The sequence below is a fragment of the Anastrepha obliqua genome, chromosome 1 (assembly GCF_027943255.1).
Source record: "Anastrepha obliqua isolate idAnaObli1 chromosome 1, idAnaObli1_1.0, whole genome shotgun sequence".
Classification (NCBI taxonomy): domain Eukaryota; kingdom Metazoa; phylum Arthropoda; class Insecta; order Diptera; family Tephritidae; genus Anastrepha; species Anastrepha obliqua.
This window is the reverse complement of record NC_072892.1, coordinates 66,043,826-66,069,174: the sequence shown is the minus strand read 5'-3', so window position 1 is coordinate 66,069,174 and position 25,349 is coordinate 66,043,826. Positions and strand designations below refer to the sequence as shown.

The 25,349-nt window shown below is 39.4% G+C and overlaps 1 protein-coding gene across 1 annotated transcript in view; it reads right to left on the bottom strand.

The window, feature by feature from the left end:
- LOC129253421 (uncharacterized) overlaps window positions 1–25,349 on the bottom strand; it is a 227,452-nt gene that overhangs the window by 15,633 nt on the left and 186,470 nt on the right. The window contains exons 2-4 of the mRNA XM_054891789.1: window positions 15,911–23,753; window positions 10,545–10,706; window positions 9,501–10,364 (exon numbers count right to left, since the gene is read on the bottom strand). Of these exons, the coding sequence (XP_054747764.1) occupies window positions 9,501–10,364; window positions 10,545–10,706; window positions 15,911–23,753 (8,869 nt within the window). The remainder of the gene's footprint in view (window positions 1–9,500; window positions 10,365–10,544; window positions 10,707–15,910; window positions 23,754–25,349) is intronic.

Sequence of the window (25,349 nt, the reverse complement as noted above, 5' to 3'; positions counted from 1 at the left end):
TATTTCTTGCATCCATTCCCCTTTACTTCGTCGATTAAAAATGGTTTCAAGCTTCCTATCCTTATTAGTTTAATCAATTTTTTTATTTGTAGTTAGTAAATTTGTTATTTCACTTTCTTGTTTCTTTGGTAAAATAATATTTAATTTTTCAACTTTCCTCGCTTTTTAGTTTACCACGCATCAGCCCTTGACAAAAAATGTCTACTTAGCTCAACATAAAAAAAATCAAATTTAAACATCAAAAAATTAAAAAGGACGGACCAAAAAATTGAATATACAGACTTCTCTGTATACTCTTTTTTTTGTAGAAAACAAATTAAAATACATTGAAAAATAAATTCAAAATAAAAAAATATTGATTGTCATTCGCACAAAATGAAGCGATTTTGTTATCAAATTGACGCATTAATGAATTAAAGAAAAAAATGTTTTAACTCCCTTTCCCTTTAAACTCAATTAATTAAAAAAGTGTTTTCCCTTCCTCTTTTAGTATGTTAATTTTTTGATTTCCCTACCTTAATTAGTATCTTAACTTTCTGAAATAATTCAGTTTTTAAGTTTTAGTTTAGTTAGTCCATTTTTTACAGTATCCTTTCCATTTTGTTTTTTATATATTTACTATCATTTTAATGTGTGGTAGAGTAAAAGCTTCCTTTCATTTTAAGTTTTACACAACATTTGTTTTCAAAAGTGTTTGCTTGTTCAGCTTCTCTTTCTGTATGCTTACAGGTTTTTTTTTAGTCTACTCTCTTCATTTAAGTTTAAAAATATTTAAAATAGTTTTCCTTATTCTTCTCTTCCATATAAAAATTTTCTTATACTCCTTTTTGATTGGACTCTTGTTTTAAAACTTTTTTGAAATAAATAAATATACGCTAGGCTCGCCGTTACTTTCGTGATGAATAAACGATATAAACTCTTAAACTACTCTTTTTTGGTTTACTACTAATTTTAAAATGTTTTTGTTCTTCTGATTTTTAGTTTCATAAATCCGTAAAAAATGTAGTTTAAAAAATTATTTCTAAAATTAGTGTTTCTCAACTTCTCTAGCCTCGAAGTTCTATAGTTAAGCTAGAAAACAAATGTTTAGCGTCCCCTCTGCGTTTAATATTTAGTTCTAAAAGTTTAAAAATTTCAGACTCCTTTCAATTTTAGTTAAATAAATTATAATAATTTTAAATAAAAAAAATTTCCTTTAGTTTGGGTTTAATACTAGCTCTTAAAATGCATAAAATTTTTGTCATTTAGTTTAATTTTTAGTTTAATATTTTTATTTGTAAGTTTTTCTTGTTTAATTTTGCTTAGATGTTTGTCGATAAATTTAAAAATTTTTCGTTTTATTTTTTAGAATGTTTTTCCCTTTTGGATTTAAATTTGTTTTTAATGGTTTCCATATTTCAGCCGGCTTGCCAAACATTTAATATTTAATTAAGTTGTTAAAAACTTATTTACGTATTTTTTTAATTTTTTAGTTTTCTGTTTCAGTACGATTTGTGTTTGTATTTAACTTTGGTATGCATTATTTATTTACGATACATAAGCGAGTTAAAATATTTTACGAACTACTATGCTAACTACTAATGCAACTAAAAAATCAAATAAATTACTTAAATAATAAACTTGTTTTTAAAGATATTTTAATTTAAGTTTACTTAGATTTTTTTGTATTTTATAAATATCGAATATAATAACATGAATTTTTAATAAGCTAGCGTTTCCTACACTTAATGCGAGCAGTTAGATTTAACGAGGCATAAACACGCGACCAACCATTAATTAACATACATATGTAAAGGGTTTTCCCATGGGGCTGATATGCGCTTTTATGTCAATGAAGTGTATATTTTGGCATGAGGAATTGTTAAACAAACCTGAGACGGAGTAATTAGTAATGCTAGTTTTGTTTTTTTAATATGATTGCCAATACATTGTTTACATGTCATCCCTATTGGAAACCCTTTGCTATTTTTTATTATTAAAAATAATATATACCATATACATATATAGAACTACTTTTTTAATGTAAGTGAAAAAATGTATTAATTTATAAAGTTCTAAATATTAAATCAAACTATTTTTTAAAGAGAAATTTCAGAAAATAAATTGAAATTAAAAATTTCACATCATTTAATTTCTAATATTAATAATTATTATATAAAATATTATTTAGTATTTAAACTAATAATTACTTTAATTATTCAATAATTAAACGGAAACAATGATAAGCGAAACATATAAATCAAGCCACATTTAACTGAAGTTTGACCGAGTCGAGGTTATGAATAAAGCTAAGCAGGCAATTGACGGATATATTCTTTTTTTTGTTTTGTTTTTGTGGAAATAGAGGTACTTTTGATGTTATTGGCGTGCCTTAATAGACCCTATTTAAAATCTAGGCGAAAAAAATATAAGTTCAGAAAGAACAAATTCACAGAACGTAATAAATTACTAAGAACTCTGGCTGTGTCTTAAGCTATGCCTTAAAAAATGTTACATTCGTAAATATGCCTATCACTGTTAACTTAACATTTTCTGTTGCCAACCCAAGTTATACTAACTCCATTCTGAAAGACATACAACAACAAGTGTATAAGAATTAGGGAATTTAAATTGAATGCTTAACTGTAGTTAAACGTAACTTGTAGGTGATGCTTGGTGGAAATAGAGCTTTGTTGAAGCTAAATACATAACACATGGGCTAAAAAGTCGCGGGCCTAACACATAAATGGCACTGGTTTTATTGCAATCACCGCTTTTTCAGTTATTTCTAACCTGAAAAAGGAATCCACAAAATGGTTTTAAATGAAAGTCAAATAAAAGATCGTAAAGATATCAAAAGAATCTGTTGGCTTTATATTGCATGAGCACTTGACTATGAGAAAACTCTGTTCAAAGTGTGTGCCGGTAAGAAATTTCGCTCGAATGGAGAGGTTATCGCTGAAACTGAGGTCTATTTTGAGGCAAAGGATAAATCGATCTACAAAATTGGTATTGAAATGTTGTTGAGTGGCGCTGGAATGATTGTGTTGTTCAGGATGGAAATTGCGTTGATGAATAAAGCTAATTTTGAACAAAAAAAAACGTATTTTCTTTGTTAGGCCCAGGACTTTTCAGCCCATGTGTTATATTTAGTATAGGCATTGAAGCAATGTTCGAATGCGTAAAAATTCGTAAAGTACTGATTACTCGCTTTGGATCTTATCAAATAAAGTAACGTCGTTTTACTCTTCAACAACTTTCTAATTAATCTCAAATCACCAGTGCGTTGTTTCGGCACCAGATTCCTTCATGCTTCGTAAAACATGCTTATATGAATATTTGAATATCAAAGCGAGATTTAATGTCGAATTTAGTAGTAAAAGTTTTAATTTCCATACTATTGCCATGCATTTGTTTAATAATTCCGCCACACTTTGCTACCCTTTTTGTGGCATAATGAACATTCCTTCTTCTCGTTTTCAAACCTTTTTAAGTGCTACCGAAAAACAGTTTGTCTAATCAGGTTTAGTTAAGTGTCTGCAAGACTTCAAAAGAGCGCACCACTTAAAGAGTAAACCGAAAATAGCTAACAAAGACGATGAATAATAAAAAACCCGACGTGTTTGTAATTTTTTATTATTTTTTAAGCTACCGTAAACGTAAAAAGGACAAAATCTGGTTAATATTCAGTCGGGCGAACAAGTGGATGAAAATGATCAAAAAAAAAAAGAAAACGAAAACAAAAACAACTTGAAACACCGAAAACCAAGAATACAAAAAAACACGACAAGGATATTGGGTTACAACGCATCTACATATGTATGTACATGTGTATGTATATAACGGAGTATGCCTGGAGGGCGTGCTCACAAATACATAGGTACTTATAATATAATTCCTATTTACATAAATTACCCCCAACGCATATGCAAGCATTTCGCAGCAGGTAATTTATATGTAGCAGAACTAAAGCTACTAACACATACACATACATATTTGTATGAAAACTAAGTAATCTCCGGAGTGTTTGCAACAAACACCACGCAAAACAGGTACTTTATTATGCAGCCTCACTTCTCGCTTTTTTCGGGGGGCGTCAACGTGTCCTTAAGGATATATTTATGTATGCATGTGAGACATAGGGTATGCAGATATGTATGTGCATATGTGTGTAGATATCTATGCTTTTCACGTACTTGGGCATATGCATATTTACAGTTGATCTTTTGTTATAAATATAAGGGTTTTATTGCAGTCAAATAATTTTTAACCTAAAACTACATGCATATGTGTATGTATGTATGTATGTAGGCGTTTGCATGTACATACATACATCGATTGATTCATATCTAAGTACGTATGAGTGTCTACATACATAATTTCTATGTTTTGAAATAATAATAAATTATTATGTCTTATTTGCTGCAGCGGTTTGAGGTTGGGTGCGCAAAATGGGCGTCATTGGTTAATGGATGTTCGGCTGCGAGCGCAATGAAGGGTTACAGAGTTATTTGATATGGCGATTTGGTAATTGAATTGCAATATTACAAAGTGCGGTGTACTTTAATATTTACTGTTGTTTTTCTTTTTACATAATTTGTGGTGTAAGCGTGAAAAATTGCAAATTATTGATTGAATTCCCATTCACGACTCAGAACTGAGCAGCAAAAAAGATAAAAGCAAGGATATGCAATATATGTATGTATGTATGTACGTATAAAACAAACAATAATAATATTAGCTTTCTGCGCAGCATTCGAAAACAGGAAATAAAAAAATATATGCAAATAAAAATATTTCCTCACAGCTTTCCCCTCATGCAATGTAAAGACTTTTGATTTTTGCCTCTCGTGTGAGGCAGTGAGGCAGTTTACCACTTCAGCCAGGCAGGGGTCTCTTAATGTGTGACATTGACGGGGTGGCTGTGCTTGATTTTCACTTATTTTCAGAACAGGTCGTATGGGGTGTGCATTCAATTGCTGGAAGCTACAAAAATTTGGTTGTAGAAGCTACGTAGCTTGTAAAGCAGCCAGATTTGATGGTGTAAGGAACAGTAGGTGTACTTTTGGTATTTAATAATTTGTGCTGCAAGACGCTTTTGGAATTTTAATAAGCGCTCTTATTCACCATTGCTATTGTTTTTGGTGAGTGCGCGTGCTGTTGGCATATCAAAGTGATGTGGACTACATCAAATTAATGGAATACGAAATATTAAAGTGCTAAAAAATATGTTTTCTGAAGCGTTCACCTCCGGACAGATAAAGGAAAATTTAAGGGTATCTTTCTGATTATACAAATATTTATGTAGGTTATCTGCTGCCCGGAGTGCGTTTACAACTGCGCGGCTCTACCTTTCCGGGAATGATTCAAAGCGTTAAATAAACCCGATTTATTTGTACCTACCAAATTTTGAAGTGTGAAAATAATTTAATTTTGAATGAGCTATCGTAAAAGCTAAGCATGTTTCATGTTTTAAAAAAATGTGCAATCAGTATTCCTGTAGTCAAGTTTAAATTGTTTAAAGTCAAGGAAACTTAATTGCCAAATTTCCTAAACCGTTTTTATGAATGCTTTCATTTGCCGATATAACTTTTAAGTTGTCTGCTTTGAAGAATTTATTTAAAAATACACACATATATATAACAAGAACATGAAAGCTTATTTTAATATTATTTTATTTTATATTTACTTAAAAATACGTTCTCGAAAGCTATAAATAGCTCAATAAAGTTCTTGAAGATATACCATGAGAAAATGTTTAAGGAATTCCAAAAAACAAAAATACGACAGGTGGCACAAAGGGGATATAACGGGCTTTTACTAGCGCTTTAACTATTCCAATACTTTAATTACATAAATAAAGTCGTTCAAGAAATCTTGAAGCACTTTCATGAGAGCAATCAATTTTTTAAATAAAAGTAATAAAAACACACAGAAAACCTTAACGAAGTCTTGGCACAAAAAACTGATACAAAAATTTCCAAAGAGCTTTCTTACGAACTTTCAAGTATTAAGTAAACTTTTTTGCGGAATTTCAGTTAAAAGTTAAATATGTAATGGCACAAAAAACTAATTTAAAAATGTGCAAAGAGCTTTCATTAGAGCTTTCTAGTTTAAATCAAACCTTTTTGAGCAATTTCAGAATAAAAAAAAAAACAACAAAAAAGCTAGTTTCTAAAGAGCTAATCAAGATTTTTCATTAGAGCTTTCAAGTTTTAAGTACAACTTTTCGGTGAATTTCTAATAAAGCTACACAGACAACTTAAAATAAATACAAGAAACTGACTCAAAAATGTCCAAAGAACTTCCACTACAACTTTTAAATTCTAAGTAAATTTTAGAAGAAAAAAATACGAGAAAGCTAGTATGAGAGCTTCTAAAAAGCTTTCATTGACCTTTCAAGTTTCCGAATTTCGGAAAACAATAACTATAAAGCTAGTATGAGAGCTATCACTGTTTAATTAAAACTTTTAAGAGATTTTACTGTCAGCTTCATAAAGAATAATAATATCTGATGAAAATCAGGATTCATTAATGTAAACACAAAACCGGTTAAAGTCGTATAAGTTGTTTTGTCAAAAGTCTATAGATATTTGCGTGTGCAGCATAAATTAAATGAAAACTGCAATTAACAGATATCTCAAATAAATGGTCTTGCTTACGACTACCTATATTACAAAACGAAAAAAAAGATTTGATAAAAATCTAACAACTTTAGTGTTATGTTGCTGACATACACAGCTTCTTAGTGGTAATTTTTAACAGTTTTGCCATTAAAAAGTAAAAACTTGCTGAGGTAAACATGAAGTGTTTGTTTGCAGATGCCTTAATTTACTTTCTAAAGTAATTTCAAAACATTTAAATAGTCTTAAAACCACAATTACGATGACATTTCGAGGAGTAATTCGTTAAAGTCACGCCAAGTTGCGCAGCACCGCAGCGTGTTTAGCTTAAACCTTAGTGAAACGACTTCATTAAGACGACAACAAAGACGACACAAGTTAAAATGCGGCCAGCAGCACAATGGCGCAAACTAAGAAGCATGAAAATTAAAGAAAAAAATAAAAAAAAATTCTTATCAGCTGAACGGAAGAGGTAAATGTTACGGTAGCGCTGATGCTATGCCGAAGGTAGTTATGCGGGTGACACACGCAGTGAGCGATTAACGCATTTTCACCATGCAATAGTAAGGTATTAAGAATATGTATGTATAGTGAGTCAAAACAGTTATGGCACTGTGAGTTTCTTTAAAATATTAGCAATTTTTCGTATTTTCGATTTTGTATGAAAATATAGTTCATACTACAATAAAAACAAAATACTTTAAGTTTTAAATTTTATACAAAGTTTAAAAAATTCAAGAAATTTAAAAAGAAAATTCGAACTTTTTACTCAGAATTTAAAATTTCTGGTATGCAGCTTAAAGCTCACTTTATTCTAGTGCATATTTTTTGTATATTTATACGAGTATATGCTTCCACTCAACAATTGAACGCTTGTGGCGAAGAAAAGGCAAAGACCGTCAGCAGAAAAATTATTGAAAGTCAACCGAATTTTTTAGCAGTCTCCAACTTTCCACTTCTGCATACCAAAAAAAGAACTTAAAAATTCCCAGTAAAAATTTCGAAATTTTTTTATAAATTTGCTACATTTTTGTTTTTTAATTTTGAACAAAGTTTGCCGACTTCTATTATACTAAAAACTATATTTTCATAGAAAATTAACGAAGAAAATGTGGCACGAAAAATATTGTGAGTATTATAAAAAACCTCACTGTACTAAAACTTTTTAGACCGACTGCATTTTGTATGCGCATTTGAGCTTTATAGCTCACTTGATTCTAGGGCGTAATTCTTCTACATATTCTTCCATGCAACACTTGAATACTTCAAGAGAAGCAAATCCAGAGACCATCGGCAGAAAAAATATTAAAAATAACTCAGCAGTTTTAAACTTGCACTTTCTTGCATTCAAATTAAATGATCTATCAAATTGCATACCACGAAAAAAGTTTTAATATTTTTTTTTTTGGAATTTTTTAAACGTTTTGCTAGATCTTTTCTTCTTAATTTTTTTAAATTTCTTTTTTTAATTTTGATCAAAGTTTGACGACTTCTATCATTCTAAAACTATACTAAAAAATAAACTGAAATTAGTTATCAAATTGCATTCCAGGAAAAATTTTAAATTCTGAGTAAAAATTTCGAAATTTCTAAAAATTTTTTTTATTTATTTTTTAATTTTGAACAACGTTTGAAGGCTTTTATTATGCCAAGAACATACTAAAAGATAAAATTAAACTAAATTTTGCATGAAAAACCTGGTGAATGTTGTAAAACAGCTCATTGTACCAAAACTTTTTTGACCGACTGTTGGTGTATTTTTTAAAATGTTTTTTTTTCAATTTCCTCTTTCATTTCCGCTTTACGGTATGTGATGTTGAGTTGATAGTATACAATTTTTTTCTATAGTATAATAATTTTTCTGTAGTACGAGTATAATAATTTTTAATATTTATATTATATGTAAATATATATGCCATAAATAAGATAGGCAGTTGAACGTACTTGTAGCTTATAAATTTGTATATAAAAGCAACAAAAAAATAGCAACAATGTAAAAAAGTAAGTTTTGCCTTGAAAGTAAAAACAAAAACATAGTTTTGTTTTTCTGTTGCAAAAACGCAACGAAGCAGTCAGCATAGAAGCGGTAAACTTACAGTAAATCAAATGTGTTTGCTTATGCTAAATTAAAAAAAAATATAAACCAAATAAAAAAAATTAAATTGTATGTTCAAGAAAAATATACAAATCATAACAAAAAATTGTCGGAAATTACGATGTGCTCGTAAAGTCAACTGGAGCATGCAACGCGGCGGTGACGGCGACGACGACGACGACGCAATGGAAGGATACGGTGGGTGTTTCGCTCTTCTTAAAGAGGAGCTTGGAGACAGCGGAAGGAGAATAAGAGTGGGTGTAGCAGAAATGGAGTATACAAGTAGTGGTAGGAGTGGTGTTAGTAGTAGTGGTAAACAGTAAACACTAGTAAAGTTGCAGTTTAGTAGTAGTGTTAGTAATAGCAGCAGTATTTAATGAAATAATAGTATTAGCACAGAGTAGAAAAAGCAAAGTCACCAATTAACGAAATACTCGTATTATAAGACTCACACCCGTTAACGCGAGCAAAAAACAAACATGAACATAAAATTGAATTGAAGGGCATCGGCGACGACAGCGTCAGCTAGCACAAACATATGTATATGTATGTATGTGCTACTTTCGCCACCGCGCCGTTACTACTTGAGGAGTTTAAGGGGTACAAGTATGTATACTTTTAATTTAAATATTTTATTTATTATTTATTTACTACCAGCCTGCCAACCGACTGAGCTGCTGCCAGCCAGGTAGCTGCCAGCCGGCTACAGGTCCACTCAACCGCTACAATATGTTTACAGGTATGTATGTATATATGTACAATATCGCACTAGCGTGTTTGCGCATTGGAACCACTCGGCTTACCTGCATGAAATTTGCTGTGCGTCTTGAGAGCGCTCTCCGTTCCGAATTGCTTGCCACACACCTCGCAGGTGTGCGGTTTGCGCAGAAAATGCACCGTCAATTTGTGTAGTGTCAGTTGAGAGGGGCGTGGAAAGCGTACATGACACATTGTACACTCGTATGGTCGTCCTTCGCTGTCGTGCGTTTCCATGTGTCGTTGCAGTGCGGTGCGCATGCGAAAACCACGCTTGCAGATCGAGCACACAAATGGCATTGAGGCTTGATTGCTGTGCGCCAATTGATGATGTTTACGCAGCGCTATGTCATTGGTGAACCGTGCATCACAGAAGAGACAATTATGACTGTTGCGCAAGACACGTTCCATCAGCAACAGTTCGTCCTCGGTGGCGTTCGAATTGCTAGCGGCAGCGGCCATTAGCGCAGCAGCAGCGGCTGTTGAATTGCCACCTCCCGCACCAGTTAACATGGCAGGCATTCCGGTGTATTTGACGCTAGCGCGTCGTTTGCGGAAATGTCGCAGTGTTGCTGTGTTGTTGGTGGAGGTGGAGGTGGAATCGGGTTCGGTTTGCTCGGGTGAGGGGAGCGTAACGTGCGCGCTCTTCGACGGTGGCTGAAGTAATTGCTCTGCGTGTGGCTGCTGCTGCTGCTGCTGCTGCGGATGTTGTTGTTGTTGTTGCCGCTGCTGCTCAAAGCTAGATTCTTCTTCTTGTTGGCCTAACTGCTCATGTTGCTGTTGCTGCTGCTCCACCAGTTGATGTTGTTCTTGGTGCTGCTGCAGCTGTTGTGGTTGTTGCTCTTGTTGCTGTTGTTGTTGCGTTTGAAGCGCTACGCATGGCTGCGCATGGGAATGCTCTTCATTGAAAGCTGTTGATGGAAAAAAATGGCAGTTAATTGAAATAGTTAGTTAGCTAGTTTGCATTCAATTCAATTAAGTTTTCATTCAATTTTCATTCATTTTCTACACGCGATTCAGATTTTCATGATCATTTGGTTTCTGTGCAACGCGATAGTTAACTATTTTTTACGTTCGTTTTTTCAACTTACGATCATCACAATCGGGACAACAAAGTATGCGTTGCGGTTTGCCGCCACTTGAACTTGGCGATGGCGTGTTGACGCCGCCGCCACCACCACCACCGGACAGCGTACTTGTTGTCGTTGTAGACTCAGCCGTCAATTGCGTGGTGTCTAGTTGCAAATCAATGGCTGTAGGCGAGAACAAACAATGCATAAAATTTAGTTGCAGTGTAATTTAGTTATTAAATACAGTTGGAGGGAAAAGCGTTAAAGCAGAAACATGTAATGATGCATTGAGAATAAAGAAAAGATAAAAGAAAAAATGTGTGCCTAATTACTTATGTGCATGTGCGATAATATGTGCAGAGAGATTTGGTTTTTATGGTAGTTTTTTAGGTCTTCTTAAAAATGTCATCTAATAGTATAACACACAAAACCATAAAACATCAAAGAAATCCACAGAATCGCTTTGAATGATCGAAAAGTGAAGTTTCGTGAGTTAGCTGACATCGTAAAGATATCAAAAGAACATGTTGATGGTGGCAAAACTACATGAATTGCCCCTCGAATTGCTCCCACATCCACCGTATTCGTCAGATTTCGCTTCCAGCGGCAAAAAATGCGCGCCGGTAAGAAATTTCGCTCGAATGAATGTAAGTGATAACCTCACTGAAATTGAGGCCTATTTTGTGGCAAATGATAAATTGTCTTACAAAAGTGGTATTGAAATGTTGTTGAGTGGCGCTATAATGATTGCGTTGTTCAGGATGGAAATTACGTTGATGAATAAAGCTAATTTTGAACAAAAACAAAAAACGTGTTTTCTTTGTTAGGCCCGGGACTTTTCAGCCACGAAATCAAGAAAAAATAAAATAAAATTTACATACATATGTTTGTACAAGTAAGCATTGAAAATACAGGGTATGGCGTCAGATAAACTAAATTTTTTTTTTTTTTAAATCGACCATTTTTTGAATAAAAATTTCTTCGAGTGGAAGAAAACAGCTAAAATAATACAAAGCTAGATTTAAACGTCTTGATCAACGAAGATTGGACAAGCTTCTTCCCAATGTTCGCTATGCGTCTTGATTTTGTCCAACAAAGGGATAGATGCACAATTTTATACCGCCTCCGTAGGGCAAATGATGTTTATGATAAGTTTTGTCATGACAGAAATTCTCCGGGACTGGCTGGAGTGACTGTTAATAGACCGACCTTTCTCTATCATTAATTCATGGTGCATTGAACCAAGTATTTACTGAGAAGTAGTCCCACAAATAACAATAAGAAATATCACAAAAATATATTTTTTTCCATTTTCGAATTTTCTATTATATTTTCTCTGACACATTTTCGAATGGAACAATCTTTGATTAGTATTTATTTCGATGAAAATCTTTCTCAACTTTCTCTTGGTGTTAGCCATTAGCCAGCCTATTATCAATTCAAGTAAATCTATTTTTATGCGCATTTAATAATTTATTCAACTGCAGTTATGATAATTACCATTGACTACAAATATTTGTGAGCTTCAAATAATTGAATTTCCCATCGGCATTCATTTACCCGGAAATGCTCAAATTAGGATATTTCAAAGTCCATTACTCAAAGTAAAATTGAATGCCAGCTACATAGGCGATCAGACAGACAGACAGTCAGCCAGTCAGTCAGTCAGCCAACCAACCAAACAACGTTTATTCATGACTCTTGTAAGTGCCAATTAAGAGCACCATTAAGGCCAATTGAAACATCAGCTTTGATTTTCAAGGCCACCCTCAAGCAAAAAACAGCATTTCAACTACAACAACAGCTACAGCAACAAACGACGATTAAATCTAATCAGAGAAGGCATTAATATTCAGCGTTGAGTTGAAGTGATAATACGAATGTCATTGGGGTAGGAAGCGCAAGCGGAGCGACACTGATAATAGGGGATGGGAGTAAATTTATGTACGTATGTACACTTATACATGCATAGTTTAAAAGCAGAGTACAACTTTAGCATAAACGATTTTTCTGAGCGAAAATTGGTCACATTTCTCAAAATATAAAAATCCTAAAATTCGTTGAGCATTTTCATTGCTATTTTCTCTAGGTTAAATGAAATGCAGTCATGGGAGGTCTGACCATACTCAACACTCACTGTATGACAGATGAAATGAGTAGGCGTGTAGTGAACACCACAGGCGTTATTAAGACCAGTCAAGTATGATGAAGAAAATATCAGAGAATTTGAATGAGCAAATGCAAAAGTACGCCACAATTCATTTGAAGTGTAAGTATAGGCTGTGGGTTTGTTAGCTGCGGCGGATTTGAGACATTGAGATGGGGTGGAAACATAATATAATTATCGCCTTTTTAAGCGCATAATAATTTTTTCCAAAATATGCACAATAAAACTGTTTACGCATAATTTGCGCAATAGGCAGTAAAAACGTGAATATAAAAACCTTTTTCAGGCACGTAAGTATAAAATATGCCCATTAAATGCCCACCATTGCGCTAATACTTATAACAAGAGACGAAAATTTATGAATTCAATTACACCTTATATTAAAAAAAACTTATAAAAAAAATATTAAACAAAAAATTAAATAAGAAATTAAATACGAAATTAGAAAAGTAATAAAAAATAAACAATTAAAAAATAATAAAAAATAAACAATTAAAAAATAATAAAAAAATAAACAATTAAAAAAATTAAATAAAAAAAATAATAAAAAAAACTAAAACAAAAAATAATAATACAAATAATAAAGAAGTAAAAAATTAAAAAAAAAAAAAAATTTATTAAAAAAATATACTATTAAAAAAATTTTTTTTTGTAAATTTAAAATTATATTTAAAAAAACATTATAAAAAAATTTAAAAACATCAATAATAAAAAAAACAATAAAGAAGTAAAAAATTAAAAAAGAAATATTGGAAATATAAACAATTAAAAACTTGGGCACCTGGGTCTGGCCAGACTGGCTCTTTCGACTTTGAACGTAAATTTTACATATTTCTATTTTACCAACGGCTTGCGCTTGCAGTTAGCTTCCTAAAATTTAATTTTCTATCGATTTGTGGATATAACCTTTTAAAAAGAACTTTCAAACAGGGCAACCGAAGGTTTTCAAAAAGGTTAAATAATATCGATTCGTAGACATCCAAGAATATTGAATCGCCTCCGACGATCTCAACAACTCAATAACCCATGAGAATTTTGCTCTGAAAATCTTAAATTAATTGCTCAGAAGGCTAGTTTGGCTTTGCAATTGAAAGAAAACAACTATCCACCATTGAGTGGTGAAAATAATTCAGAGGCGCGACAAACATCAGACCGTAACCGGCTCTTAGCGATTTTGAAGGAATCAGCTGATTAGCTGGACGTAACAGAAGTCATAACTGCGTTGTGTTTATGAAAAAATCAGATTGTGTTCGTGATATATGAAAAAATTAATACAATCTACGTTTATGTTACTTCGTTGCTGTCTGAACAACGTCTAATTGGACGAGTGTGGGAGCGGGCAGAATTCTGTTGTCGAATCTCCAGTGAAGTGGCAGTTGAAGTTACTCTCACGATTATTTTCCACCATAGAGGATGACCAAACATGGTAGTCTATCCTTGCGATCCACTTCGTTAGCGCTTCTCGGTTTGGACGCTATAGCAGCTTAGAGGCAAACAAGGCGTAATTTCGGCTCGGGGCGGCTATGTTAGCAAATCAAAGTGCTGCAACTGTGGTTTGATAACCTGCACTTGGTTGTCGAGAAGCTAATGCAACTACGGCGCGTGAAAGTTTAAATTTGGAGTTATTACATTATTGGCATGTTTTTCCCCCTCGGAAATTCTGCTGAAATCGTCATTTCGGTCAGCGATAATTCCATGGAGCTATAATTATATTATTAGCCACTTTGGAGACGCCAATTGGATGCTCACAAGGGTCGACCTAATATGGAGAATCCAAAAATGTGCGCATCAAGACCTTTAAATGAATATCATCCGAGCCATTCGTTCATTTTCGAGATCGTGGAAAAGGTGTTGACTGGATGCTCGACTACGAAGCTCGCCAAGGCAGCCCCAGCATCAATGAAGTCACATGCCACAAAAATAACGCGTATGTTTAATCTTTCTAATAAAGCCATAATATGAAAGGATTGTGGTCTTTTGTTTCATTTTTTATTAAGTTTTATTTCTACACAATTTTCATATTTCCTTTCAAGTCTGTCGGTGACCTGAGTCAACATCCATTCTTTCGAGTTCTCCTCCTTCAACTCTAATAGCATTTCGCTTGTGCTTAGGCGACCAGCATATTTATAGCTCGGCCACGCATTTCACATTAGAAGAGTATTTAGTACTTGTACCGGAAATCTCGCTTGGATAAACACACAATACACGAAATACTTCTTTCTTTTGCTATTTATGAACCGTGAAGTCGTCGCTAAAATTAAACTTCCGCTATGAAAAGCGCATTACAAAAGCATCTATATGCATGTGCATGTGTGTGTGTGAGAGAGTGTGTAATACATGCTCTGCCTACTAATTTATAAATAACTTCATTCATTAGAGTGAAATTTGTGCATCACAATACCCAAGAAACTTCAAATGCAGTCGGATGTTCTGTTGTGTGTGTGCGTGTAAATGTGCGTATGGCCTACACAATATACGAAAATTGCTAAACAATGAATATTTCTTGTATTGTTTGGCGCTATTGCGATTGCTCTTCAGATGACTGCCCGAACGGAAGTGCTGGGAAATAATTATAATCGGGCTTAGGTTCGTCTAATTGGACCGAGAACCGAAAATGTGCTAAGTCCCGGAGATAGGACTTTAAACAATCGATGCAACAGAAAAATGCAAAAATTGTGGGAACACAATGGACCATTCCGTTAGCTGGATCTAACAGTAATCTGGACGAATATGATCTTTAGGTGAACGTCCCAGAAAAAAAACTCAGAAATTACATAAATATAATCGATCGTTGAGTGGGTCTAATCTGGTGAAAAAATTAAATTTAGATGACCGATGCGAGAGAGAAATTCGGCAAAATATTACAAATATAGGTTGGTAGAGTCTGGACGACATTCAACTTTAGTTGACCGAACCAACAAAATAATTCAGAAATTAATGAAATAGTAGAAATATAACTGGCGATAGGTAGATTTTATCTGGCCGAAAAACCCCGGAAATTCTAGAAATAAATAATTTCGTGCAAATTTCAATATGATTGCGGTATATTTTGTTTGTAATTTAGAACAACTTGTATGCGTGTAGTGGTGCGTTCGTGCACAATAAATATTCAAAAGACATTTTTCATTTCTGCTCAACATTTCCCTGCTTTTTTCTAGTCGTAAACCAAAAATAAAGGTGGAAACAAAAGCAAAAACAAACACAATTCATATTTACTTACACTTCTTGCCTTTGGCCGCATCGTCGCACACTTGCAAATGCACATCCTCTACACGCACCATTGGCGTTTGCGAATTGGATGCCGCTGCCGCAGCTGCTGCTGCCGAGGCCATTGCTGCGGTGCGATTGCGACTTTCCAGCCAAGTGGGTCGCTGTTGCAGGAAGCATTTGCGGCGTTGTGGTGAATGTTGCAATTGTTGCGCTGCAACCGCTTGTGTGGTCGCCACACTTGGTGTATGCTGTTGCTGCTGCCGTGACAGGCGCTGTTGCAGTGGCGTCATTGCTGCCGTCGTCTGCGTGTACGGTTGTTGCGTTGGCTCCAATGCATGTGCGCGCTGTAAATGTTGATCGAGCGCACGTTGTGTGCAGAAACTTTGGCCACATTGAGCGCATTGGAAACGATGCGCCCCATGCTCTTCGACAATGTGTTGTTGGCGTTTGACACGGCGTGTAAAATGCATTGGACAATGGGGACAATTGAAGGGTGTCTCAACCGGGTGCATGGCTATGATGTGATTGCTGTAGTCTAGATTGCTGGTGAACTTGGGGCGCTTGTGACAGAAGCGACATACGAGGTTGACTTTTTGAACTGACGCTTGGGCGGCGCTGGCTGTTGCGGTTGTTGGTTGTGGATGCGGTTGAATCAGTTGATGTTGCTGTAGTGTTTGTTGACGTGCACGCGGTTGCTGCATCAAGCGCACTTGTTGTTGTGGATGCTGTTGCGTTCGCTGTTGCTGGCGTTGTTGGTAATGTGAAGCGGAGGGCGTAGAAGCGCAACGTGGCGGCCGATTGGCACTCAGCGCTGCGGGCGGACGTGGTGGTGGTGTACCATTGTGCAGCTGATAGTGTTGCAACTGTTGTGTGGAAGGCGTGTGGTGCGCTTGACGCGGTGCTGCCGCATGTGAATTCACTGTAGGTGAGGCGATGAATTGCGGACTCAAATTGACGCCGCTCATCTGCAGTGTTGGCATTGGCGGTACAGCTTGCGCTTGTAATTGTGGTTGCGCATGTTGCATGATTACTGCTTGCGGTGCCTGCGACAATTGATACGTAGTCGGCTGATCAGGTGTGCCGGCGGTTGTGGCGTATAGCTGTGCGGTAGCGCCACCTGCACCTGACGTTCCATATTCTTGTGGTATTACAATCATTATTTGTTGTTGCTGTTGTTGTTGTTGCTGCTGCTGGCATGCTTGACGTTGTGTTGCTGCTGATGTACCACCGGTACCGCCAGACATTCCTTCAATGTAGTTTTCATTGGCATCGACAACCGAACATTTGTCCAACTCGAGGGCTTGGCGTTGATGTTGGTGATGTTGTTGTTGGTGATGGTGGGTATGCTGCGGTGGCATTGCGGTGGTTGCAATCAAGTTGGGCTGATACAAATCGCTGGCGCTGATGTAGTAAGTGGTAGTACCACCGCCGGCGACAGGTGCCTCTATGATGGCCGGCGAAAGAGTCGCCAGATCGGCGGTGGACGCCCATTGAATTTCTTGCCCGGAGCCAAGGCCGTGGGCGTAGAGGTTGACTCCCACCCCTAGATTGTGCATCGGTTGGATGGAGTTTGCCGCTTGCGCCAGCTGCATTTGTGCGGCCTCATAGGCGCAGCTGGGCGGCAAAGTAATGTAGTGTTGCTTTTGCTGCGGGCCGGGTTGGGCGCGTTGCTGCTTAGGCGCGGCAAGCATGGTTTGATGGATTATTTGCGGGCGCTGCTGCTGCTGCTGTTTGCGTTGTTGTTCCAGCAGTTGTTTTTGTTGCTGCTGTTGTTGTAGGCGTTGCTGCTCCAGCAGTTGTTGTTGACGTTGTTGCTGCAACAGTTGTTCCTGTTGTTGTTGCTCGAGCAATTGCTGCTGCAGCAGCTGCTCTTGTTGCTGCTGTTGTTGTTGCAATAGTTGCTGCTGTTGGAGCAATTCTTCTTCGTGTTGCTGCTGTTGTTGCAGCAGCAGCTCTGATTGCGGCGGTTGTTGCACAAGTTGTTGTTGGGGTAGTATTTGTTGTTGTGCTGGTACCACCTCAGCGGACACCAATTGTTGTTGCACCAGGCGTCGTTGTTGTTGGTTCACAGCACGACGTTGATGAACTAACTGCTGCTGCACATCTACTATTTCGTTCTGCTTCTCCACCCGTTGCGGTTCCGTACCTTCCGGCGCCTCGAAATCATTCAGCAGCTGTGCAAGCGTTTCAGTATCCACCGCATATTCCTTCACAGCGGCTCCTTCATCACTATCCCCGACGGGCAAATTTGGTGTTGGCGTATGCACCTGTGCGCCAGTGTCTCGCGTGCACACCAACCCAATGTCGGCTTCGTTGACCTCGTTGCTCGGTGCAATGCCCAAATACTGGACAGGGGCCGCCTCCACGGCAGCTACCTTACAATTAGACTGCGCTTCAACGGGCATCACCGTCGCCACAGCGGGCACGCCAGTTGAAGTTAATTCGATGTCATGTGGGCCCTGGCCATTGTGGCTGCTTGAGGGACTGGCTGACGAATTGTTAGCAGCTGCTGCTGCCAACTCAATATTTTCGAAACAGGGTATATCATTTTGGAAGCCAATCAACTCCGATTGTGTGCTATCCTCGGTGAAACATTCACCGTATTTCTGCCCATTGCCGTTGCCGTTCGCGTACTGCCTACCATAGCCGGCAGCAGTAGCATTCTGGCCCTGTTGTTGCTGCTGGTGCTGATGTGGCGATGGGCCCACAGACATAGGTGCTGGTAGTGGAGAGGGCTCCGACATCTGTCCGCTACTAACGCTCGTGGGTTCCATGTGCATGTGTTGCACGTAGGGACTCGAAGCCACTGACAAACTGCCTCCACCACCAACCATGCTGCTGCTGCCCACGCTGCCTACACCGCCTAACGGGCTCTCGGCGTACATGCTGTGAGTGGGCGTGGCTGGAGGCTCGGAGAGAGGCGAATATACCGACTGCGCGAAAAAGTCATCCGCACTCGATGAAACTGGCGTATAGATGTGCTGATCCTGCATTTCGTTAAGTATGCCACTTAATGTATTCTCCACATCCTGCATCTCGCTCAAATTCGACTCACTTAATAGCTGTGTGGGTTGAGTCGGCTGTAAGGCTGCGTGAGATGCGACGCAAAGTGGCGAAACTTTTTCGGCTTCCGCCTCTGCTTCGGCCAGCAATGCAGCTGTCACATCACCGGCAGGCAAAGTGGCTTGCAGCTCGTTGGCTTGAGGCGCCTCAGACTCATCAACCAACTCGGGCGCAAATTCGCTAATAAAATCGTGAAGTTTTGTACCAGCTAAAGTTGCTGTGGCTGCTATCGGTAAATAGCTGTCGCTACATGCTGCGTTATTGTCTGCTGCACGTTCCACGCGCCTATTTGGGCTTGAACCTGTGCCATCACTGAATCCCATAAAGTCGCTTTGTTCGCTCTCATACTGACTGTTCCCGCCGCTACAGCCGCTGTAACGCACAAACTGCGCGTTCGCAGCATCGATCTGTGTTTCGTTTTGTGAACTGCATTTCAATGTGCTGATGTCGCCAATTGGCTGCATCTGCTCGTCGCCAACATCCGGCAGTTGCGATGCATCAATAGTTGAGTTTGTACTACCAGACGTTGCGTTTGCTTCAAGGCATCCATCATTTTCGCGTTCGTTGTCGCTGTTGCTATATTTTCGCAGATTGTTATGCTCGTCATGCCCAAGCTTCCCATCCGCAACTTCATCTGTTCGCGCTGGCGCTTGGGGACTTGTTGTATGTGTTGTTGTCGGCGTTGACACGTTCTCCGTCTCGCTGGTCGCCGTTGACACGGCCAATGAGGTTTTAGTTGGTGTCTTTTGTGCATTGCTTGTCCTAAAGAATTTTGTTTGGAACTCAGCGGACAGCGCAGAGAGTGGCACGCGCACAATTAGTTGATTGCGCAATAGCACCGAGACTGGATTGGTTGTTGAAGATGAAGTTGGCGATGTCTGCACAGACGCTTTCGAAGTTACTGGCGGCGACTGTGCGGAACATTTCGTCGGTGATAGCGTTGTTGCAAACTTGGATGGTGATGCTAATATAGTGGACTTTGTTGTGGTGGACATGAGCGAGGAAAATGTTTTCAGAGACATCGGTGTCGGCGGCGACACTTTGGTTGGCGACGGTGAAGACGACGCGGCCGTTTTCGTTGCAGATGATGGCAATTTACATGTATCATCTCTGTGGCACACTGTAGTGGTTGGCAAAAGCGCTGGCAAGAGAGGCAACAAAGGCACAAGCTGTGTGGGCAAAGACAAGGCAGCGGTTGTGTTCGCAAAAGAAGGTGCCGCTGCTGCCCCACGCACTTTCTTATTATTATCACAATTTTCTTTGGCAGACTCCCCGCAGCTGTTGGCATTCACAATGTTTACATTATCTATTATCATCTTGCCTTTAGTTTGGGTGATGAACTGCGGTGGCAAGCTAACATTTTCGCGCTTTCGCACTGCCGTCGGCGCGTTGTCATCTTCAGTTGTATCATCAGTTAAGCAACCATCCCGACAGCACGCACGTCTTGGACGCACACGGCGTCGCTTTTGCGACACACACACCGCAGCATCGTCACCCTGTTGCCGTGGTACGCTTCCCACTACGTGATAGCGAGCCGCCACTGTTGGCGATGTTGAAGCTCCATGTTCATTCTGTGCAACTGTCGTGACTGCGCTTTTTGGCTCGCACGTTGCACAGCCGTCAGAACGCTTCTCTTGCACCAGCTTCAATATGATAGGCATAACTTTACCGTTGGTTTTACTTCCTGCATTGGGTGCGTTACTTCTGTTGTTTTCCTCTAACAATTTGCGCCGTTTCTTGATACGTTTGCTGCGCCGTTCGAGGCCGTTCGACGCCGACACATCCGCATCAGTGGTGCAGGCCTCAGTGAGGCTCACTTCAGTCTTTTGGATTTCAGTGCTAGGTGCCGTGGAGCTCATCGTTTCGTCGTGCGCGCTAAGTATGAGCTGCTCATCCTCTTCTTCTACGGACGTTTGCTGTTCTAGACCCTCCTTCATTTCGGCTTTGGTGCGCCAAGGTGATCTGGTCGATAATGAGCTATCGATTTCTTCCGCTGGCAATTTACGTTTCAGCGTTATGCGTGTGCTATGCGCATCCTCAGTTGAGTCAGTGGCCGTTATTGCTTCGAATTCGCTGTCCAATAGCCCGGCCATATGGACGTCTTTTACGTTTACGTATTCCACCGCATATGACGATGCTTTCTCCGCCGATGACTTTGCGACCTCATCGTGCAATTCATTCGCTTCTATACGCCGCAAACGTACAAAGCATGAGGGTAATGGTTTAGTTGTTCCCTCAGCGGCTCTAACATCTACTTCGCCGTCATTTGTTGCACTCTCTATGCGCATGTGTTTGTTGAAACATGGGAGGCGTGAGCGTGCGCGCCATTTGAGTCGTCGTCGGCCACGTCGAGCGGTCGCATAGTACGAGAAGGTCGGTTGTGGTGGTGGCGGAGAGTTGTTGCTGTCCGTCGCGCTAGTGTCACTACTGTTAACTATTGTCGACGCTGATGTGGTATCACTTTCGAGTATTGTCGTCGCGCGCTCACTCGCCAACTGTGTAATGCCGCGTCGTATTTGCTTTTTCTTGTAATGGATGGCTGTAAAAGCGGCCGCAGCGGCTGATGTAGAGGCGGGGGAGGAGGCGAGCAATTGGGCAATGGGCCCTTTTAGCGCACGTCTAATTGTGCGCTGCATATGGCGGCGTGCAAGTGCACGGCATTTGGGTGAGGTGGTGTACGCTTTGAGCGCGGCTTTCGTTACGAAAGAGGAGGTGGCGTAGGTGGAGGTGGAGGTGGAAGCGAAAGTAGTTGTAGTTTCTGGCAGGACAGTTTGCTCTGAGATCATTGTTGCTGCATCAGACTTAATAGTTTGATTGTTGATTGTATGCTGTCCTGCTATTGTTGTTGTTGTTATTGTTTGCGGCCGCAGTTCAACTGTTGCCATTAGCGTTTCAACGCCTTCATCATCACAATCAACATCAGTAACAGGCACATTTTCAACAGCAAAACGTTCATCAGTTGGCAAACGATTCTCGCCGCCGTCGTTGAGATCACTGCCGTTCACATTTCTCAGACTCAAACTCCAATTCAAACTTGACTTTAAAGTGTTGCCAGCAACTCCCTTATTATTATCCTCGACTGCCGCCGCCTTACTTGCATCAGTTTCACTGGCAATTATCTGCGAGGCAACCGCACCATCTTTCACAGTCTCGTTGTTGCACGTCGTCGTCCTCGTTGTTGCCGGCAAAATTGGCAAATTACTAATCTCAGACACTTCCACTGTTTGTTTACTGCTTTGTACATCATTCGTCGGAGCTTCATTTACCGCCGCCGTTGCCCTCGCTGTAGTGCTGTTGCCCAGCGTTATTTTGGCCGCTTGATCGCTAATCGGTTTCTGCTGCACCATCGTCGACACGTCGTCAACGTCCATTGGTGCCTTAGTTCTGGTAACAACAACAGCTGGTCGTAACAAATCGACGTCGTCTACCTTGTTGTGGCACGAAGACATCAATGTTTCTTCAGTCGTAACCTCATCTGCGTTACCTTTAACAAAATTGCCGCTGCAATCACCGCCACAGCGAGCTATTAACGTGTCCGCATCACACGATATCGCCGCCGCCGCCACCGCCTCTTTCTTCGTCGTCGTTGTTGCCAAGTGGGCGTGGCACATATCCATAAATACTGCTGCTGACGCGATTTCCGCTTCTGTTTCTCGATCTCCTTCTCCTACTCGTTTGCATTCACATTTATGTTCACGTTCTCCGCCCCCTTCTCGTTCTCGTGCACGATTGCCGCGTCGTTCACAGCTCTCGGCCCGCTTTGGCTCATCGCTTGAAAACGACGCCGTTATGGCTGTAGCCTCCACAGACATTACGGCGTCGGCTTCCACCTCGTCTGCCCGTGCCAACGCCTCATTTTTCACCTCATCGTCATCATCATCATCACCATCATTAACAGCGCTGGCAAGACAACCATCTTCGCGCGCTTCCTCGCCTTTCACCTTTGCGGGCAAGAATAATTCATCCTCCTTCGTTTGTTTGGCCGGCTTCTTTCGCGCCGATCTCGTTCGCATTACACTCAGTGTTGTGGACGCTGTAGCCGTTGTAGACTTGGTGGCTTTCGCGCGTTCCGTTACCGTTGTCGTCGCCGTTGACGCTGCCGATGCTGTCGCTGGTTTGAAAATAATATGCGTTGCCAGCAGCGACTCTTGATCGACGCTGCTACCGCTGCGTCGCCTATTTACATCACGACCCAAAGCCGCCTCAACATCTAACGTACTCAGATCGCTGCTTGGCACTCTCGTTTTCGGCTTTGTGGGTTCCTCACCGCCCAATAATGGGTTTTGCGTCGTTCCGGACGTCACTTTTGCCGTATTGCTAGCGGTAACTGTGTTCGTTGTGTTCGTCGCTGCAGCTGACGTCTTGGACGTCTTGCTATTGTGCTTACTGCTATGCCTATTCGCGGCATTGGCGGCGAGTTCCAGTCCGGTGCGCGGCGATTTGTTGTAGTTATCGTTAATTAAATCGTTGCCAATGTCCAACACCGGTGGCAGATTCACGCTCAACGCGGTCTCCAGCTCGTCTGTTTGAGTCTCTTGGTTTCGCTGTCTTTGGCAATTATTTGGCTTCGATTTCGACTTTGGCTGCTTTTGCTGCGCTTGCAGCTCCTCTGATTGCTCTGCCACCGCTCGCGCCAGCAATTCTTCATATTCCCAACCTTTCGTTTTGCCGAGCAGGGATCGCAATCTAATTTGTACCTTGAGGCATTTACGGCGAAACTTGTGAATAATGTAGAATTGCGCGGTACATTTCGGGCAGATACGTTGTGGCAGTCCATCATTGGATTTTATCTGGAAGAAGAGCAAAAAAAGGATAAATAAATAAAGGCATGCTAAAAAATTGTTGCTTATTAATGTTCAGTTTGTTCAAAAGCGAATGCATTTGGATAATATGGGTAGATATGTACGGTCGGTTGAGAGTAGGCAATGATTTGCGGTTGATTATTGGTTGTTGGTTGTTGGTTCTTGTTTGCTGTATGTGCTTTAGTCAATTGTTCGCTCGTTCGAAGGTGTTGAAAATTGCTAAATATTCGTATAATAAAAGAACGCAAGGTAACACCCAGTTTAGTTGGGTTGTTGGACGGCGAAATGCACAGAACAGAGTGTAAACAAATGACGTCAAAGGCTGACTGCTATCAGCATTACTCCCTCCCGTTGGCGGCTGTTTTTATTTTTCTACTCACATCGCCTATATCCCGCGTTGCTTCTTCACGAAACTCAGCACAGCGCGATGCCCAAGTAGGTACATCGTCCGTTGTCTGGTCTGATTTTTTTTTTTCAGTTTTTATTTTCAATTCATTTCTTTCTGCATTTTCATGGCTACAAAATAGTAGTTATACGGTTTAATGCAGGTTTATGGTAATGCCTGCTTCATTTTTACATCTTGGTCAGCTTCATACATACACACTTACAAACATGCGAACATACATATATATGAGCATTCGCTACTTTAACTTTGGTGTATTTACATATACGACAATTCCCCGAACTTTTGTCCACAAATGCGACAACGAAATTGAAAACTAACTGGAAGCGCGTCAAATCAAACAGAACCAGAAGCTGTGTACGGTCTAAAATGTATGTATTTGAGACAAAAGAGTGCTACTCGCTGCGACACAAACTCACATGCAGACATACAAACAAAAGTATTGTTCCAGCAGAATGTCATTAGTAGCTGTCGTGACATTTTTTTTTCTTTGCCAGCACGCTTTTGTGCGATTTTTGGTTAAACAGAGTAGATGTAATTTTTTTCGAGAAGCGCGGCGAAGCATGAAATTTAGTTTTGTGAGATTTTAAATAAATGTTTGTGCCAAAAATATTAATTAATAAAAAACAAAAAAACTAAACGTGTAAAACGTGGTGGTTGAAGGCTTGGGGCTATGTGTGGCATGCGCTTGAAAAATGGAGGGAATGAATTCTATTACAGAAATATTTGCATCCTTAAGACCCTAACCATCACCCCATTTTAAATTGTGTAAAACTAGACTACAATAGACAACTAATTGATCTCAAGAAAGCGAGTATCCTTTTCGACTCTACGCATCCAACTGTGAAAAGCAGCGCATGCACTTGGAGGTTAATTCGAAGCTTATAACCGCAGGTGGTAATATTTAAGAGAGATGAGATCATCAGCACCACAGCTGGTTGTTGTCCTTCCGATTTGTCTGCTACTTATGTAGCGTTGTTTTGATATTGCCACCATTTGTTGCAAGTTACGACTAAGCATATCCTTTTAAATTACTTCATATGCCTGCATACATATACACATACTCATACACATGTGGTGGTCAAGTAGGCCTAATTGCGCACGATAATTTACATAAAGCGGATTATGAGGGCCCTTTTTTAATAGCGTAAGTAACGTAAGAGTAACTTAGCAAATTAAGG